Source organism: Notothenia rossii, assembly GCF_949606895.1.
Source record: "Notothenia rossii genome assembly, chromosome: 1".
Lineage (NCBI taxonomy): Eukaryota > Metazoa > Chordata > Actinopteri > Perciformes > Nototheniidae > Notothenia > Notothenia rossii.
In genome coordinates this window covers 8,496,144-8,515,994 of record NC_136912.1, presented here as the reverse complement: position 1 = coordinate 8,515,994, position 19,851 = coordinate 8,496,144, and the positions used below count along the sequence as shown (strand labels likewise).

Here is a 19,851-nt window from a genome sequence, read left to right as displayed (position 1 = left end):
TGATCCCAACACCAACGCACTGCGCCACAGCCTCCCTGTACATAATTGTACATCTGATTTGTATCCACTTGAGCTTTTTTTAGCTGTGTTTATGTTGTTGCTGTTGCCATCCTTTTTACTGAATCAATGAGGCTGAATGGTTGCTCAGAAAAAGTCCTAAAGAATCCAACTGGGTTCAATAGCTGGATCATTCCTGTTCTTCTTCTGCAGTGGAGTGAGATCTCGTTGTTGACTTGCATTACAACAAATGTTAATTTATTAAGTCATTGATACCCTAACATTTGATTCATACCTGCTGATGACAAATAAATCCTGCGATCTACAAAAGTGAATGTGTTTCATGCATCTTATTTGTATCCACTCAAGCTTTTTTACCTGTGTTTACCTTAGTTTATGCTGTTGCCATAATTTATACTGAATCAATTAAATATTTTGCCAGAAGGGTCAAACTTTAGGAATACAGAGCAGTTCTTATCATACCATAACCATAGCCGTGGAGGCAGTGCAAACTAAAATATAATATTGGTGACAAAAAACACAGAGCCATCAGTGCAATTGTTACACTCTAATTTCATTGATATTGTAGGCGTTTTATATGTAAATACTTGTATGTACATATTGTGTTTATAATTGTACATAATTTAACTGTAACACTATGGTGTTTTCAATTGAATGCACTTTATACAATAAAGTGGTCAGTGCTAAAGTAACAGTGAGTCGTGAAATATGAATTATTAAATGCAATAATGGGGATTAATTTGTTTATCTAAATATAGGGACAAAGGTAGAGTGCCAGATTACTTGCACAGTACACAATGTTCAGATGACTTCGCCCAAAAACAAACATTTAAGTTGCTTGAGTCAGATTCAGAAATATTAAACCACTTTTAAAATCAGACTCTCAAGTCATAAGGAAATCCATAAAGATATCTCACTGAAGAAAAGACACATTTGAATGCAATAAGCTTTATTTCAATGAGACTATATAACTACAGCTGTCAGGAAATCAGGAGGAGGAAACAGCTAGCTTAGCTCTCATAGTTTTCCCACACTCTTAAAACCACTATGGTTTTTCTCCTGTGTGAACACGCAGATGTGATTTGAGAGCATCTGATCTAATGAACGTTTTTCCACACTCTTCACACCAGTACGGTTTCTCTCCCGTGTGAATACGGTGATGTATTTTGAGAGAACCTGATGAAGTGAAAGTTGTCCCACACTCTTCACAGCTGTAAGGTTTTTCTCCCTTGTGAATACGGTGATGTCTTTTGAGAGCACCTGATGTAGTGAAAGTTGTCCCACACTCTTCACAGCTGTACGGTTTTTCTCCAGTGTGAATACGTTGATGTATTTTGAGAGCCCCTGGTGTGGTGAAAGTTGTCCCACACTCTTCACACCAGTACGGTTTCTCTCCCGTGTGAATACGGTGATGTATTTTGAGAGAACCTGATGAAGCGAAAGTTGTCCCACATTCTTCACAGCTGTAAGGTTTTTCTCCCGTGTGAATACGGTAATGTCTTTTGAGAGCACCTGATGAACTGAAAGTTGTCCCACATTCTTCACAGCTGTAAGGTTTTTCTCCCGTGTGAATACGGTGATGTATTTTGAGACCACCTGATGAAGTGAAAGTTGTCCCACAGTCTTCACAGCTGTACGGTTTTTCTCCAGTGTGGATACGTTGATGTGTTTTGAGATGACTTGATTTAGTGAAAGTTGTCCCACACTCTTCACAGCTGTACGGTTTTTCTCCCCTGTGAATACGTTGATGTGTTTTGAGATGATGTGATCTAATGAAAGTTGTCCCACACTCTTCACAGCTGTACGGTTTCTCTCCAGTGTGAATACGGTGATGTATTTTGAGACCACCTGATGAAGTGAAAGTTGTCCCACAGTCTTCACAGCTGTACGGTTTCTCTCCAGTGTGAATACGGTGATGTGTTTTGTGATTACTTGATGTAGCGAAAGTTTTTCCACACTCTTCACAGCTGTACGGTTTTTCTCCAGTATGAATACGTTGATGAATTTTGAGAGCCCCTGATGCGGTGAAAGTTTTTCCACACTCTTCACAGCTGTAAGGTTTTTCTCCAGTGTGAATACGTTGATGTATTTTGAGAGCCCCTGGTGTGGTGAAAGTTGTCCCACACTCTTCACAGCTGTACGGGTTTTCTCCCGTGTGAATACGTTGATGTTTTTTGAGATTACTTGATGTAGTGAAAGTTGTCCCACACTCTTCACAGCTGTACGGTTTTTCTCCCCTGTGAATACGTTGATGTGTTTTGAGAGAATCTGATCTAGTGAAAGTTGTCCCACACTCTTCACAGTTGTACGGTTTTTCTCCTGTGTGAATATGCAGGTGGCGCTTTAAATTTAAAGATGTTGAAAAGGATTTGTCACATTGCTGACAGCTGTGACGTCTCTCTCTTCCTTTCGGTTTCTAGAACAGACGGACAGAAAAAGAGAGAAAGTCAATCTAAAAAGCATGAATACACAAGTTAACACAATAAAAACTCACTTAATATAAACCTTGAGTTAACAAAATACTACTTATCAACTGTTTGGGTTTATTATATTTGTATTATATTTGATACAGTAATACAGCAACATTCTAACCACAGTATATACCAGAGGTGGGGGACTCGAGTCACATGACTTAACTCGCATATTTTTTGACTTGAGACTTGCATTGATAAAAGACTCGACTTGTGTAGAGGTGTAGAGTTATTTGTTCAAGCACCGGATAGGCAAAACAGGAGAGTCTGTGAACCAGTCTGCCTTGACCTATGTAGTCATGTCTGTGACTCTCACAGTATCTGCTGCCCGGAGGTGTTTTATAGAAGGAAAACCTCCTTCACTTCATGACATCTCTGCAGCACCAGGAGGATTAACGTGTAACTCAGCAGAATCTGAGAAGAGCAGCACCAGCTGCAAAGAGCTGTGCCTTTTACTGTTTACTTCACTGTTTACCTTCATTAGAACAGCTAAAGAGCAACCGCAGGCTGTTACGTTTTAACCACACGCACCTCTACACACACACACACGCCCAATTATTCCCCCTATTACCTGTTTTATGATTTCAGAGTTTTATTTTCCACATTAACAAATAACTCTACACCCCTACACAAGTCAAGTCGAGTCTTTTATCAATGTTAGTCAAGCAAGTCTCAAGTCAAAAAATATGCGACTTGAGTCAAGTCATGTGACTGACTTAAATGCGGAAACTGGGGTTATTCATCAGGATTTCGTATGACTTGACTTGCTTGACTCTCACCCAAGTAACTTGGGACTTGCACATGTATGACTTACTCCCACCTCTGGTATACAGGAGACAGAGGGAGATGGCATCCTGTCACCGCGAGTCTCAGTATGCTCCGTTCGTCTTGTGTTTTGTTTTAGTTTTTTTGGTCTAATTATTGTCTAAACTTTGTTGTGTCTTTATGAAACGTTATTTTTGAGAGACCATGCTTTTGATCCTGTGGATTACATTTGCCTTCTGCAGACCATGTCTGGCCATACAACTTTCCAAGACACACCTGAGTTACAGCACGAACAGGTATGCTGCTGCAGCCGCGAGGCTATGCTAGAGCTGCAATGCGATCGGCCTCCTACAAATACACCAAGCCATCTGTGCTCTTCGTTATTGGATGACATCCATCGGGAGCCGCTTAGAAACACCAGGAAAAAGAGACGAGGAAGGAGGGGAGGCGTTCAGAAGAGATTCAGCCGGTCACCACTTCCATCCATCATTCTCACAAACCTGCGCTCATTGAGCAACAACGTGGACCAGGGCTGAGAGGGCGTCCACCCTGAGAGCGCGGGGGGAGGGGGCTCCATCCCTTATAGGTACTATCTATTGCGTTCCAAGAATGCAGGGTTGTTAGTTGTTCCTAGAGTCTCTAAAAGTACAATGGGAGCCAGAGCCTTTTCTTATCAAGCTCCATATTTGTGGAATCAGCTTCCAGTTTGTGTGCGGGTGGCAGACAGCCTATCCGTTTTTAAGAGTACGCTTAAGACCTTCCTTTTTGATAAAGCTTATAGTGATAAAATAATCTAATAAGAGTGCATTGACGTAGATACGTTGTGCCTCTTCACCTATACATTTTAGTTCTTACTCTTTCACTTAAATCCTAAAAACGTAGTTCTTATATTTAAAACTTCATCCAAAAACCTTTCCCCTCTCTGACCTTTCGAGGTTTATTAGAGGGTAACAGGATGCAGAGAAGGCCTAACCCGGCCCGGGAGTGTGGAATGTAGCCACTGACCTACTCCTTACCTCTAACCAATTCAGGTTCCAGTGGGTACCTTTCTCCCTGTGTGTGCCTCTCCCCCTCTGTTTCCTACTTCTTACTTGCTACCCTTTTCCCTCAACCTATCCTAAGGGAGTGCATGTATGTAGACACGTTAGTTTAGCTGCTATAGGCTTGGACTGTTGGGGGGGGGGGGCACCTTACTCCGTCTTTCTGTTTGTACCTGTGTACTCTCATGTTCCGATTAACCCAGCTTCCCCCAAATATTTTTTTTGTGTCCATATATATGCCGGGATCCTGAGTCGAGGCTAATCATTTTGCTGTGGTCGTGTGTCCTGGATCCTGAGTTCTGGATCTGAGTCCTGGAATTTGAGCCGTGGCTGAACCTGTCTCTGTGGTCCTGACAGACTCTCACCATACTACTTCCCTGATGGCTCCCACAGGATTGCTGACATCCTCGTGGATTCGTCTTCTTGTTGTGGACACGTGCATTTCTAAACATTTGGTCTACCTATGTCGTAGATGTATTATCTTTTTGATTTACACACGGTATCTATTGCACGTCTGTCCGTCCTGGGAGAGGGATCCCTACTCTGTTGCTCTCCCATGTTCCCCTTTAAACTGTGGGTTTTCTCTGGAAGTTTTTCCTTGTACGATGTGAGGGTCTAAGGACAGAGGGTGTCGTGTTGTCATACTGATATTCTGTACAAACTGTGAAGACCACTGAGACAAATGTAACATTTGTGAAATTGGGCTATATAAATAAACATTGATTGACTATCTCTTTACGTTAGTGATGGGAATTCCGGCTCTTTTTAGTGAGTCATTTTACCAGAGTTTACCAAGGAAACTTAGTTCATACGCGTGCTCCACTAGCACCCCCGCGCTCATCGCGTCCCAATCGCGCACGTTCCGTGTTGTCCTGTGGCAGGCACCGCCGATGTCGGGGAAACGATCTTCAATACTCCGAAAATAATCCCACCAGACTACTTTGCATACTGTGAGTGCTCACAGCCTGGCCATAGAAACATGCAGGTACAGAGACAGAGACACAGACAGGTGAGTGACAGAGGGAGACAGGTGAGAGACAGAGAGAGAGAGACACAGCCTGGCCATAGAAACAGGCAGGTACAAGAAAACATGGCTGCCAAAAGATCAGCGATCATGCCAACAGTGAGGAGGAACTGCTGTGGAGACAGAGCAGCACTTCCTCACACAATGCCCAACCTTTGAACCTATACGGAAACAATTATTCCCAAAACTCAACCATAAGCATCCTCAAATATTTAAAAATGAAAAACAAAAAATACTCCAGGGGGGATATAAAGAGAGCTGCATTGTTGCAGGACAGTTTGTCTCTGCCTGCCACAGCTTGAGGGAATCGGACTGACCTGATACACCAGCTCTCACATCTTATATATCTTATGTATATATATATATATTTATATCATATTTTATTTTGTATTAATGTATTATATTAATTAAATGAATCTGTATTCCTCGTAAAAAAACAAAAAAACATGTTCTTAGCAGTTTGTTTATAACGGTTTATTTGTGTGTATTTTTTGTATAGATGTTGCAACTATACAGAGCATGCTAATAAAGCTATTGAATTGACTGCCCTTTGTACATGTAGCTGTGGCTGACAACAAATAATGTTATTATTACGGCTGCTGCCTTCCTGGTCCTCTTAACTGTGTTAATCTGTGTGATATGTAAATGAGCTGTGCGGTTGCCCTGACGTCATTGGCTGCCATCTCCTGGTCCGCCCCATGAAGATTGTGATTGGAGCACGCCGGGCCCGACGCACTCCAATCGCAGCGCACAGCCGGCGCACACCTGCTGGAGATGACTACAAAGCCTGGGGACATTATGACTTGCTTGTCATTGTATTTTCATGTTTTTTTAAAGAAAAATGTATTTGTCCACATTGCTTGCCGAAAGGGCAGATCTGTTGGCACTAACAATGTCTCCTGCTGTGGAGAACACCCTCTCGCTAGGGACAGAGGTAGCAGATACAGCCAGGTAGCGCTTTGCTAACATGGCAACATAAGGATATTTGGCGTTTGTAATAGCTTTGGCTCGGTCTGAACTTTTTGCGAGTGGTGGAGGCTTAAATGGTAGTGGGAGTTGGGTTTGCACTTCAGTCTTTTGGTACCGTTGATATTCACGTTCGGGTGATGCCTTTTCAAATGAGTGCAAGTTTGATGTATTGCCTGCAGTGTAACCAATTTTAGTTGAACAATGCCGACAAACAGCTTTGGTTCGGTCCACCTGTCTTTGTCCGTTATCCTTGTACGTAACTGCGAAACCAAAATGTTCTGAAACCGGAGACTTCAATGATGCTGGAGAATTTTCGAGCTCAACTTTATCTGCGTTCGCCATTTCGACAGTTCCTCACATTACTGACTACTAGGGATGCACGATATTGTTTTTTTGAAACCGATACCGATAACTTCCGGCTTCTCAAGACCGATACCGATAACCGATAATAATATAATATATATATATATATATTAAATGTACCTGTAGTTTTTGCACACCTGGTGGTAAAAAAAAGACTAGTAGTGAGCAAATGACATGAGCATTACACTATGAACAAAACAAAGCCAAGACTCTTCAAAGTGACCATATTTATTTTCCCAAATAAATATAATTGAGTCAATCAGCCTCGTCGATAGGTAAAAGCCCCGGTGCCTTTGCAGCTGGCTTTGGATTCGCCGCTAGTTTAGCAGCGCAGGCTTCTTCGTACGCTTTTAACACACCATCGTAGCGATGGCGATGTTTCAGGTGACTAATCAGGTTGGAAGTATTATAGCTCGTTGCCTTTTTCCCTCCTCGTGGAACTTCTGCATTGCATTTGTTAATACAAATAGCAAAAGAACTATCTAACTCTGAAACTTTGAAAGAGTCCCATACTACCGACGACATGTTTGTTTACTGTCCTGGCTTCACAGCCGCACACCATTTACGTCACAGCCAGGCATGAGTTAGGGAGCGCTGGATTTGTGAAAAACTCCCCTCCTCCTAAACCACTAATACCAGAGTACTGGCAAAAAGGGAGGAGCCGAGTGAAAAACAAGCGCCCCTCATCCCAATCCACCCACACCGCAGTATTTCTTTTTTTTTTTTTTATCCAAAAAAGATATTTTATATTATCGGGGCTATTAATACTTTTATCGGGTTTATCCGGATGACGTCATAATTCCTAATATCGGACCGATAATTATCGGGCCGATAATTATCGTTCATCACTACTGACTACATTTGAACGCATCCCTGCTCTCATAGTATACCTCTCGTCCAATGAAATGACTTGCTCGCTCTATGACGCGTTGAACCCAATTTGAGCAAATTACTCTGAATACTGCGACGCAGCACCTGAGATTACAACCAAAAAGTTTTTCACGTTCTAAAATGTTTACGTTTAACGTTATATTCGTTCGGTACACTTGTGTACCGAACCGAAGGGCCCGTACCGAATAATTTCAGTACGGGTACGTGTACCGTTACACCCCTAATACATATGTATATATACACCTTTGTATTTAAGTATTCTCACTTATTAGAGTCCTCCCTTTGTTTGGTTGCACATTTAAACTTGCGCCCTTGTGGCCACTTTTGGTTGTTATTTAAACCGGTGTTTTTGTGGCACTTTGTTTGTTTCAGGCTGCTTGCCTGCCATTTTGTCTACCTGTTATACATTAAAACTATTCATAATTATTACCAATTCCAACTGGTGTTTGTTGCATTTCCTCATCCCTAGTGGGGACGTAACAGTTATTATGAATACATGTGCCTCAGAGTCCTGCATGAACTGTGCAGACTGTATTTTAACATTGGTCATACGGTGGTATTGGAGAACCAACTATTTTCTCAGGTGGTACTTGGTGTAACGGCCCGTCTACACTACAGGAATCCAAAAATCTTGAAGCTGGGCGTGTCTGAAGCTTGGCGATTTCTCGCCCCCAAGGCGACCAACAACCATTCAGGAATCTCCCGCCCGCCCCCGGCATACAAAGCGAAAAAAAAGCCCGCTTCTTTTCCACTATTGCCAAAATGGATGCCGGTTTTGTAGCAAGGGTAGCGTTGGTTTATGCAATGTCTCGCAGGAGGCCACGTATTGTGCGTCGCTATTGGGTACATCCGATACTCAGAAAACGTCTGCAACGGGAGGAATACCACGTTCTTGTCCAAGAGCTCCGCCTGGATGGTGTACTGTTTCAGCAGTACTTCAGGATGAGCAAAGACGTGTTCAACGAGTTGCTCGGAAAAGTGGGTCCACTGATTGCAAAGGCAGACACCCGTATGCGTTTGTCAATCCGACCCGCAGAGCGACTCGCCATCTGCCTACGGTACGTTTTGTGTATTTCTACTTCTTTAATATGACTCTGTATATAAAGAGAGAGAATGCATGCAATGGATGAATGATGAATGAAGTCTGTGATTTAGTTCAGATGAATGACATTAATTAAGATAGCTAGGTAAACACAGTATTGCTCCCCTGTGTGTGTGTGTGTGTGTGTGTGTGTGTGTGTGTGTGTGTGGTCTCTGTGTGTGTGTGTCTGGGGTATATGTGTGTGTGTGTGTCTGTGGTCTGTGTGTCTGTGGTCTGTGGTGTGTGTGTCTGTGGTGTGTGTGTGTCTGTGGTCTGTGTCTGTGGTCTGTGTGTGTGTCTGTGTGTGTGTGTGTGTGTGTGTGTGTGTCTGTGGTGTGTGTGTGTGTGTCTGGGGTGTGTGTCTGTGTGGGGGGGATCTGTGTCTGCGTGGCGTATGACTTTTTTTTTTTTTAAATCATGTATATTACTTTTTTCTCAGGTACCTGGCAACCGGTGACTCGTACAGGACCATAGCATTCAGCTATCGGGTCGGGCATGCAACAGTGGCTGTCATCGTGAAGGAGGTTGCGAGTGCCATCTGGACCGCGCTGGTCGAGGAGACCATGCCGGTACCACAGACGGAGGACTGGAGAGCCATCGCTGCTGGGTTCCAGGAGCGCTGGAACTTTCCGAATTGCGTTGGTGCCATTGATGGGAAGCACGTGGTGATCCAGGCTCCGGCAAATTCTGCGTCCCTCTACTTCAACTACAAGTCCACCCACTCCTTGGTACTACTGGCTGTAGTGGATGCCCAGTACCTCTTCAGGGTAGTGGATGTCGGAGGTTTTGGAAGGAGCAGCGACGGTGGGAGCCTGCAAAATTCCGCTTTTGGAGAGGGCCTCCGAGATGGCAGTCTGCAGCTACCACCTGACAGCGTCATCCCAGGAGCAGAGCGGCTGGGCCTTCTTCCCCATGTGTTTGTTGGGGATGAGGCTTTTCCGCTGCTGGACAACCTGCTGCGTCCATTCCCTGGACGTCAGCTCACGCGTGAAAGGAGGCTGTTCAATTACCGCCTCAGCCGGGCCAGGTTGGTTGTTGAATGTGTGTTTGGCGTCCTCGCATCACAGTGGAGAATGTTCCGGCGTGTCATCAGCACCAGCCCGGAGGTAACAGAGTTGTGTGTGAAGGCCACCTGTGTGTTGCACAACTTCCTCCGCAGGAAGACAATAGGAAGGCCATGACGCACACCTGTCGTCCCTGTCGTCGCAGAGTCGAGTGATGACGCTCCAACCCTGCGCGATGCACCTAGGATGGGCTCAAACAACGCCACACGCCGATCCATCCAACTGTGGGAGACCTTCTGCTCCTATTTGAATGAGGAGGGTGTAGTGTCATGGCAGCATAAAGTGGTGTAGGGTCACCATGGCTCCTCCAAACCAAAAGCTCTTTTAAGAGCTACCCATTTTCTTTAAAGAGCAAATATTCCAAATGAGCCATTTTAAAGTCAAACATTCCTAATAAACATGTTTCTTGAATTGATATTATTATATTATGATATGACTAACAACCTTTTTCTTTCAGCCCTGTTTTTACTGATAAACCACTCATAATTTCAATAGGTTTTCACATGAACAATTACAGAAGAAAGCACATTATATATACCGACATACATGAAGCTTCTGGTATGTTTCAACTGACAAACCACATGAACAAGTGAAGACACAGTATAGCCATAACATACTTTAATGTTTTATATGGTAATGTTGTGAGTGAAGTGTGTGTGATGAGTGATGAGTGTAAAAAAATGTAATGTTGATCAGTATGTGTGAAAAAATTATTAAATTATAAATTGTCCTGGTCCACGTAAAAAATTAACTGGTGTATCCCGAGGCGGACTCTTGCCCTCTGTCCCCTTGTCATCAGCCTCATGGTGGGCAAGAGGCTCCTAAAAAACTGCAAGTCCTCGTCCTCCTCCACCACTGGTGGGGTTGCCTTGGCAATTGCTGGGTAATTGCTGACAGCAGACAGCAGACTTCGTTCGAACGAGGACATCTCCCTCCTCCGTTTTTTGCCCCGGACCTCAGCATTCTCCTCCTGGCTGGCTGCTGCTGGCTGACTGGCGGGCTGACTGGTGGACTGGCTGGTGGACTGGCTGGCTGGCTCACTCTCTACCTGGCTCTCTTCCTCTGCCACCAGGGTGGATGGAGGCAGGGTCTGCCGGGGGACATTGCTGGACGTCGCACGGTCTATGATGAATGGGGTTAAAAACCCCATCACTGCCATGAAACGCCAGGGCTTGTACCCCCCTGCAGACCCTGCCCCGCTTCTTTTTGCCTCCTTCTCCATATTCTTCTCCTTGCGGAACCTGTCCCTCAGAGTCTTCCATCTCTTTTTGCACACATCCTCTAATAAAATGAAATAAAATAATAAAGTTAATAAATAATAGTTAATTTCTTGAATTTACTAAATTATTTCTCCAATAATGAATGCTATTTTTATGCTACATGCTGGCTAAATATACTGTCTATGCTTGATAGCTGAGCATGTATTATATGTTATGTTATATATTATGCTTATACTTATTATATTATATATATTATTTTTTTATTTTTTTATTATTATATTAATATATATTATATGTTATGCTACATTACTAGCTGTCCATTCAATGTTAAAACGAAGTAAACTGGATATAAACTCCCCAAACAGTTGAAAACCTACCAGTTTCACCAACTGTCTCTGCCACCTCCCGCCATGCCTGGTTCCTCCGGTTTAGGTCCCGGTAGGTGAACAGAGTACAGTCATACAGGACTGGGACACTTGCCACGGCAATGATTAATTTATCCTCCATTTTATGACATATGGAAAACAGTCAAGACCTGCGGTATCAGCATACACGCGGTTTGATTGGCTAGCGCTTGTGCTGGCGGGAATTGCATAAACGGGATTTGATTGGCTGATGCCAAGCATCGAGCCTCAAAAGTTGAACTCAAAAGTTGAACATTGAACATTGTTCAAAAGTTGAACATTGTTCAACTTTTGATGCCGATAGATGCTCGTGATGCTTGCAAAGCCATGCCATGCTCCCCACAATGCAGTTCGGCGAAGATTAAAAATCTTCTACGTCACCCCATTCAAGTGAATGGGCGAAGCGTTGAAAGCATTTTTCGATGCCTGTAGTGTAGACGGGCCGTAAAAAGGTTGAGAACTACTGGCCGAGAGAATTTGGGTGTATTTTACTGTTTCTTGTTCACGTGCCTCCCAGCAGCAGAGCGTCACTGGCGGCCGGCTCCATCGCTGACTGTGTTCACGAGCTGCAACTCAGCCACCCCGATGCACCAGCAATAGTGCTCGGGGACATGAACCAATGTCGCTTGGAGACTTTGTTACCTGGTTTCAAGCAGTATGTTAGGGATACCAGCAGGAAAGACAATATCCTGGACAAATGCTTTGTTAACGATAAAGGAGCCTATGTGTCTACATACAGACCACCAATACTGAACTCAAGATCATAATGTTGTGAATATGATACCAGTGTATAAGACCAAACTGAAGGGAAGTCAACCAGAAAAGAAAGTAATAAGGACATGGACAAATGAAAGTAGGGAACAGTTGAAAGCCTGTTTTGATTGGACAGATTGGGACATTTTTCAGAAAGGTTCACAAGATGAAATAACTACTGTTACCAAAGACTATATTAACTTCTGTGTTCCCACTAAAGAAATACAAATCTATTCAAGTAATAAATCATATGTGACGAAGGACATTAACAAAAAGTTATAAAAACCAGGAAAATATCTTTCAAAAACAAAGAGTATGGAGCACTTAGACAGACAGAGAGAGAACTGAAAGTCAAATTGAGGGAATCAAAACAGGCACACAGAGAGCTTTTGGGAAATGCTTTTAAAGCCAAAGACCCCAAAAAAGTGTTGGACACCATGAGAACCATGACAGGAATGACCTCTTCAGCTAAACCTATTGTGACGGACAAGACATACTTGATCCATACCAATTTGCCTATAAGCAAGGGGGTAGTACTGTTGCTACTCTGGTTCATACTAAACATTTAGATAAACGTCACACCTATGCAAGAGCCCTCTTCCTAGAATTCTCAGCAGCATTCAACACAATACAAGCAGACATCTTGGTGTCAAAAATGGCCAAAATGGAAGTAAATCCGTAGCTGATTTACTGCTATGCCGCTTTCCTCACCAGTAGAGAGCAACTTGTGAAGGTTAACAAAACCCTGTCATCTGCCATCACAACCAATCTAGGGGCCCCCCAGGGCTGTGGGAGTTCAGCTGTGCCCTTTAATAGCTTCTTTTAGCTTTTTTTGATGACTTTACTGAACTGCTGTCTGTAGTGTGTATTCACTTTGACCGTCTAGTCATTGTTTGTGATTTTAACATCCATGTTGACAACACCCAGGACAGAGGGGCTAAAGAACTGTTTTGGTTTCTTGATAACTATGGACTGACTCAGCATGTGACGAGTCCACGCACAATAAGGGGCACACTCTGGACTTAATGATCTCAAAGGGTCTAAATATCTCTGAGGTTGTGGTGACTGATGTTGCACTCTCTGATCATTCCTTTGAGAGCTCTATTTCTGTTCACACACATGTTCAAAAAGAGGTAACCACAAAGCGATATTTAACTGAAAACACTAGGGAAATGTTTACTCGGAATGTTTCTTCCACACTTGCCCCTGCTAACATCTCAGTAAATGAGCTAGTAAAAAAAAAAAAATGTTTATAGATGCCATTGCTCCAACTAAGGTAAAGGAAGTGACTGGCAAGAAAAGATCTCCATGGAGAAAGGCCATGACCGTGAGAACAGAAAAAAGAGAGCCAATCCTCTCAGTAAACACAGAGCTGAATCCAGATCAGATGCACGCTGAAGGCTCTTTGAGCAGCTCTCACTGATCCTGCTGTTATGTTACATGTTTGTTGTTTGTTTCTCATGTATTGGGTTTGTCTTATTTGTCTATGTTGATGTTACACATGGAGCAGCTGTGACGCAAGTCACATTTCAGACTTGATCTGACAATTAAAGTATTATCGTATACAACAACGTTCTAACCTATATCTAACCATATTGTGCATTCATATTGTATATTTCAAAACAGGTTGTGAGCTTTCATTTGGGGATAACAGTGTTAGGCATTTGTGAGGTGCAACAACATTAACATGAACCTTTCTGTTGGTCGCTTGTTAGCAGACCCTCCACGCGATAGCAGAGCGAACAGGTACAGCAAGCGAGGGATCATTGTAAATCGATTGCAGATGGCGTCGTGCTCGCGGACGGATACAAACAAAATAATAATGAATGGGTCGCGAAATATACTTTGGTGGCCGTTAAACCTGGGCGGCCCAAGTAAAGTCTATGTGTGGGAAACCCTGGACTTGAATTTTTAATTGAGCCGTCCCTTATAGAGATACTATATCTTTACGCATTAGTGATGGGAATTCCGGCTCTTTTGGACGCCCTCGGCTCGAGTTCAGGGCGTTCCGAGCTGAATAAGGGCGTCAAATGACGGCAAGACGCCCGCCTGGCGGAAACGCTGGAGTTACGAATATATTGTGATTGTGTCACATTGTTGTCATCCTAATTTGTTTGCCAACTGCTATTGTGCTATCTGTTTGTTTATAAAAAAAATAAAATAAAAAGTTTTTTAGAAAAAAAGGAATATATTGTGATGAAGTGCACACTGACCTGAGTTTCAGGGGCCTCCTTGTACTCCTCCATGCTGCTGAAAATGATAGAAAGGTCAGATAGTTATTAACGATAAAAAGTTATTATTATTAAATCATTATTAATATAATACAAATATTTTGATATAATTCTTCATAATCTGTGTAGCAACTTACATTCTAACTTACAGCTCACAGTTTGTTCACTTTAATTAAAATGACTTTATTCACATAGAAAGTGACATTAATGGTTGTTTGAACCACGGTTATAACGCCATCTGTGTCATCAAATATCACTAAGTTAACACAGAAAGCAAACATTAGCTAGTGAGACTGTTTAATGTACTCCATGTATACAGTATTTTCTGCATATTGTGTATTCTTTAGATACTCTAGTGCAGGGGTAACTACAATTCAACGAGGTCCAGTTAGAGAAAATGTCCCCGTGCAAGGTCCGGAACTTCAAAATGTCTAACTTGCTTTATGAATTAGTGTGATATATATTGAATTACCCTGTAGCTTTATCAACGTCTGCATGTAATCAGCAACTGACTGCCAATCAAATAAAGAAAGTAAAATTCAAAAACCACAATATTTATTGTAAATTAACATTGACCTAAACAGATATACAGTAAATAGTGTGGATATGTGTAATCAGGGTATATGCAGGAATCCTGAAGTCAAATGTAATACCTTTTTTAAGACCCTTTCCATACGTTTTAAGACCTCATCGCAACTTCGAGTTCTAACCGGTTACATTGGTAACACACTTTACCTCACATTTACTATATTGATTGTAAGATAGCAAAACTAAACAGAGTGCAGACAGACTACTGAAGCCTCCTCTCCACATGAACTTCAACCTCTCTGTGAAGGTCAGGTTTAATGCAGTATGCTGCTTTTTTGCTTCTGTAGACTCTGTGCTCTTTCATTCCAGTAAAACTCCTCAGAAACCATTAGAAACCAGTATTTGACCAATAAACAAAACAATTGACAAAACTTTGAACTATGAAATATATTAAACTTTGGTGAGCTTCAGCGGGGTAATGCCATATAGGAGCTCCCTCACAAATACCCAGGGGTTAAATTGGCCCTGCACATAGGACGATGCTCTGACGTCATCACCCTCACACATCAAAACAATAAATTAAATAGTCAGGCTGGAAAACAGAGCTCTCTCTCTCTCATATATTTATATATATATATATATATATATAATTATATATATATATATATATATATATATATATATAATTATATATATATATATAATTATATATATATATATATATATAATTATATATATATATATATATAATTATATATATATATATAATTATATATATATATATATATATAATTATATATATATATATAATTATATATATATATATATATATATATATATATATAATTATATATATATATATATATATATATATATATATATATATATATATATATATATATATATATATATATATATATATATATATATTGAGCACACATTATCTCACAAGCAAAAAAAAACTCCTTAAAACAACAGTCAAGTGTACAGTCCACTGTCAAAGACCCAGATGCCTCAACAGGCCATATCCAAATCTGTTTTTCTAAGTTTTCGAGCAAGGAACACCAACATGTTTGCATTGTCGGGCGGGGCGGGGGCTCTCCATCTCCAGTTGCCGTGTTTGCTCCCAGCTGGGAAAAGGGAATGGGGTGGTTGTGTTTTAGGTGGTTTAAAATGCGTGGTATTGCCTGCTTTTGTCGCTACCTTTTTTAAACCAATGCGACACACCGCCCGGCTCATTCAAGTCCGTAGGTTCGCCTCGTTGATTTGGTTTGAATCCAAAATACTGCCACACCGGAGAATCGAGATGTGTCGTTAGGTTTTGTAACCAATTCAATTTCACTTTAAATTCCCCGCGAGTAAGTCACACGTTGTCTCCCGCTTGTCGCTATATTATTAATTTGGCTGCTACGCTGCTGCACGTGCACGCGGAGTGTCCTGACCTGGCTGTGTGTCAGCCCCGCCCCTCACAGCGCGCCTGGCAGCCACAGCGCTTCAGGCTAAAATGCTGGTCACATCTTTATGTAAACGGCAATTTATCGAGCTCAGAAAAGTTATCGAGTCCATTTGTATTTATCGTACGATAAGTCAATTTATCGATTATCGTGACAGGCCTACAACTGGCTACAAGAACTGGCGCCATGCTCTTATAGGCTACGTGATAATGGACTGGGAAGGCATGAATCAAGCAAAGAGAACATAGATCTCTTAATTTTGCTCTCAAAGTGCACCAGATTGATGCTTTTAACTTCAATATTTAAAAAAAATCTTCCCGGGGGAGCATGCCCCCTCTCTAATCTCAGATGCACCCTGAGTCATTTTGTTCTGGAACCGGGCCTGGAGAGATTGAACAAAGAAAGAGTAGAGGACAGAGAGAGTAATGAACAGGAAGAGAGGCTGCAGGTTATGGAAAGGAGAGAGACATGGAAAATGAATGTTGACAATGTTTTGTGATCATGTTAGCCTCTTCTGCATGTCCAGATCATTAATAGTAACAATAAACTGATTCTTATGTATTACACTTTAACAAATAATTTATGCTGCAGCCCACTGACATGGTTTGAAATCAATATATTATCCAATTTGTGACCCGTGACCCATGAAAAAGTTCATGCTGGACTCAAACCCGAGTCCCAACAGTAAAAATTAATCATGCCCTGCGCGTTACGAGTGCGCCACAAATTATCACGTCTTAATAAGTCACCACAGCTCATTTTGTTACATTAACATTGTCAACAAGTTCTAGAAAAATGCAACCCGACATCATATTGATAATAATATATGATACAAATGTAAGACTGACAACAATAATAGTTAGTAAAGGATTTATTGATGTGAATGTTTTGAACAGTGAACACTTAACACAGAAATCGTAACAGTTTAACATGTGCGGGTCACAGTTTAATCTGGGCGGGTCCCAGTTCCCTGGGAGGATCGGTTTAACACAGATGAAGACTTCTCCATTCAACACGTCCTAACAGATCACCAGAGAACAATAAATCAAGTCGCTGTGTTGATGCCTGTTAGATCACATTACATTACCTTGCATTTAGCTGACGCTTTTATCCAAAGCGATTTACAATAAGTATTCACTGTTCAAAACATTCACATCAATAAATCCTTTACTAAATATTATTGTTGTCAGTCTTACATTTGTATCATATATTATTATCAATATGATGTCGGGTATCGCCATCGTAATCAAAACCTCACACACTGGTACTGGATGTGCATCAACGTGTTCTTAAGAAGCCAAATATACCAAAAGATGTATGTAAATGACAGAAGAAAGCGATCGAAATGTGTATTTCAGTCGAAAGCCACGCACCTCACTGAAACGAGTTGATCGGAAAACAAGTTAATCGGGAACATCGGCCCTGGTTGTAGCCCCCTTGCCAGCGATTCTCTCTCTAGTTTAGCAAACTCAGCCCAACTCAGCCCTGTGTCTTGGCCCCGATAGAACCACGATTTTGTCGGGCCAGAAAAAGTGGACGCGCCAGTCAACAACAACACTGACTGACCTAAAGTCTTACTTTGTAACAATTACACGGATACAATAGTTTAACTCACCTTGAATTATAGTGGTAGTCTCTCGAAACGTAGGTTTCAATCAGTCTTTCTTGGATGCAACAGCCTCTGATGATCCGAGATGAAAAGTGGTAGTTTTTTGCGCGCTTCAGCCGGACATTGAAAATGAGTGCACCGCTCTAATGGGTCCGACTAGAATGACGAATAACGTTAGTTCCGCCTATTCCTTCTTCTTCTTTATTGTTTATTGGCGGTTGGCAAACTAACTTGTAGGTGCATTACCGCAGCCAACTGGACTGGAGTGTGGACAAGAGACTATGCAGAAAGCAATAAACAAAAGAAATAAAATAAAATAAAGGACCAAACTTCTAGATTATTTTAAATGTATCAATTCTCTTAGAAACGTAATAATCTCACAATACATATTGCCTGATGTTTTCCCTAACAGCCCTGATAGCGACAAGTCATGGAATTTTGCTTTCTTCAGTGTCTGGAAAAGCACATTTCTCTGAGTACTATATTTCCTGCAAAACAGTAAAACATACTCAACAGTTTCTGGCTGGCTACAGTGTATACACTTTACGGCTATTGGGCCAACTCCACCAATCAGGAGGAGACAGCCACGGACATTGCCGTTCGAAAGCGCTGGAGATGCTGTGGCACGGGCGTCCCCCCCCCCCCCCCCCCCCCCCACACTTTTTCAAATGATTAGTTTAGACCCCCCCCCCCCCACTTTTACCATGTGGAAAGTCCGTGAATCGGTCTATCCACTCGCCGCACTTTGTAGAGCAATGTGTCAGTGCTTCACTATCAAATCCATTCCACTTGCTTCTTGAGAGAATGCCCAAATCAATGAAACTCCGTACCATGTTCTCCAGTAGGGCCTGGCTCATTTCGTGGCATCTGCAGGCAGTGGCAAGTACTTCCGGCATCTGCCACAACTCCGTGGTATCTGTGGCAAGTATATGCCACAAATGTGGTATCTGTGGCAAGTATATGCCACAGATGCCACAACTTGCCGTGGCAAGTATATGCCACAACCATGCCACAACTTGCCGTGGCAAGTATATGCCACAACTTATATATGCCACAACTTGCCGTGGCAAGTATATGCCACAACTTGCGTGGCAAGTAAATGCCACAAGTTAAGAGTTAAGAGAAGGTTTACGGTAGCTGCCACTCGCCTTCCGTGGCAAATGCTGATATTTAAACCCGTATTTATCGCGTAAAATGTCGCTGTTTTGGCATGACTTTATCGGACTGATCTGTAGGCTACACAAGACTGATGATCTGTTACTGATGGTCCGATCTCTATTTTTCAAAAAGATTAAACATTATATGTTCTATAGATTTTACTTGGAGAACGTGGTTTGTTAAAATAAATAAACGTGCTATTTTTATGATAATACTCAAGATATATTATTATAAAACATCATCCTTAAAATTCTTTTTTTAAATGTATTTTTAAATGTTCTAAATTTGAAAAAACTAGATAAAAATAAACTAAAGTTAAAATCTTGTTTTTCATGCCCCAAGAGCAATAAAAACACCTGGTAAAAAAATCCTGAGTGAGGCTTTCATAATTCATGGATGAAAGGGTTAAGAAAGACAAATATATGTTTCTATTGGTTTTAGTAAGATGGTTTATTATAGTGTATTCTTACATATTCAGTAGGCTATATTGTTTATTCTTTAGATACTCTGTAGATAAATATCTACTAATAATGTGTAAATTATTTCCTGTTTCTTTTTATTATTATTATTTTATGTTTCCTATCCCTTATCACTGCTGTAACGCAAAGATTTCAACATTTTAGATAAATAAAGTAAATACAACCTATCATATCAAAATCTGTTTATGTTAATTAGCAACACAATGATTTGATATTTGCATGCATGACATATAACCTTTTTACTGATGCACAAAAAAAGTTTTAACAAGGGTGTAATTATATTACATTGTAACCCTCTTTCCTCAACATATTAAATCAACTTTATACGG

At 41.5% G+C, this 19,851-nt stretch overlaps 1 protein-coding gene across 2 annotated transcripts; it reads right to left on the bottom strand.

Annotated features, from left to right (window-relative positions):
* Positions 1-950: 950 nt before the first annotated feature.
* LOC307021193 (uncharacterized protein) lies at positions 951-18,048 on the bottom strand. Of its 2 annotated transcripts, none has more exons than XM_079653068.1 (3): positions 17,892-18,048; positions 14,277-14,313; positions 951-2,434 (listed from the first exon to the last, which is right to left on the bottom strand). In XM_079653068.1, the coding sequence occupies exons 2-3, from the start codon at positions 14,307-14,309 to the stop codon at positions 1,064-1,066; spliced, it is 1,404 nt and encodes a 467-aa protein (XP_079509194.1). In that variant the 5' UTR covers positions 14,310-14,313; positions 17,892-18,048; the 3' UTR covers positions 951-1,063. The 2 variants fall into 2 exon arrangements, with proteins under 2 accessions (XP_079509194.1, XP_079509195.1); XM_079653069.1 differs by having other exon boundaries at positions 14,277-14,310; positions 17,892-18,044.
* Between the last annotated feature and the right edge of the window lie 1,803 nt (positions 18,049-19,851).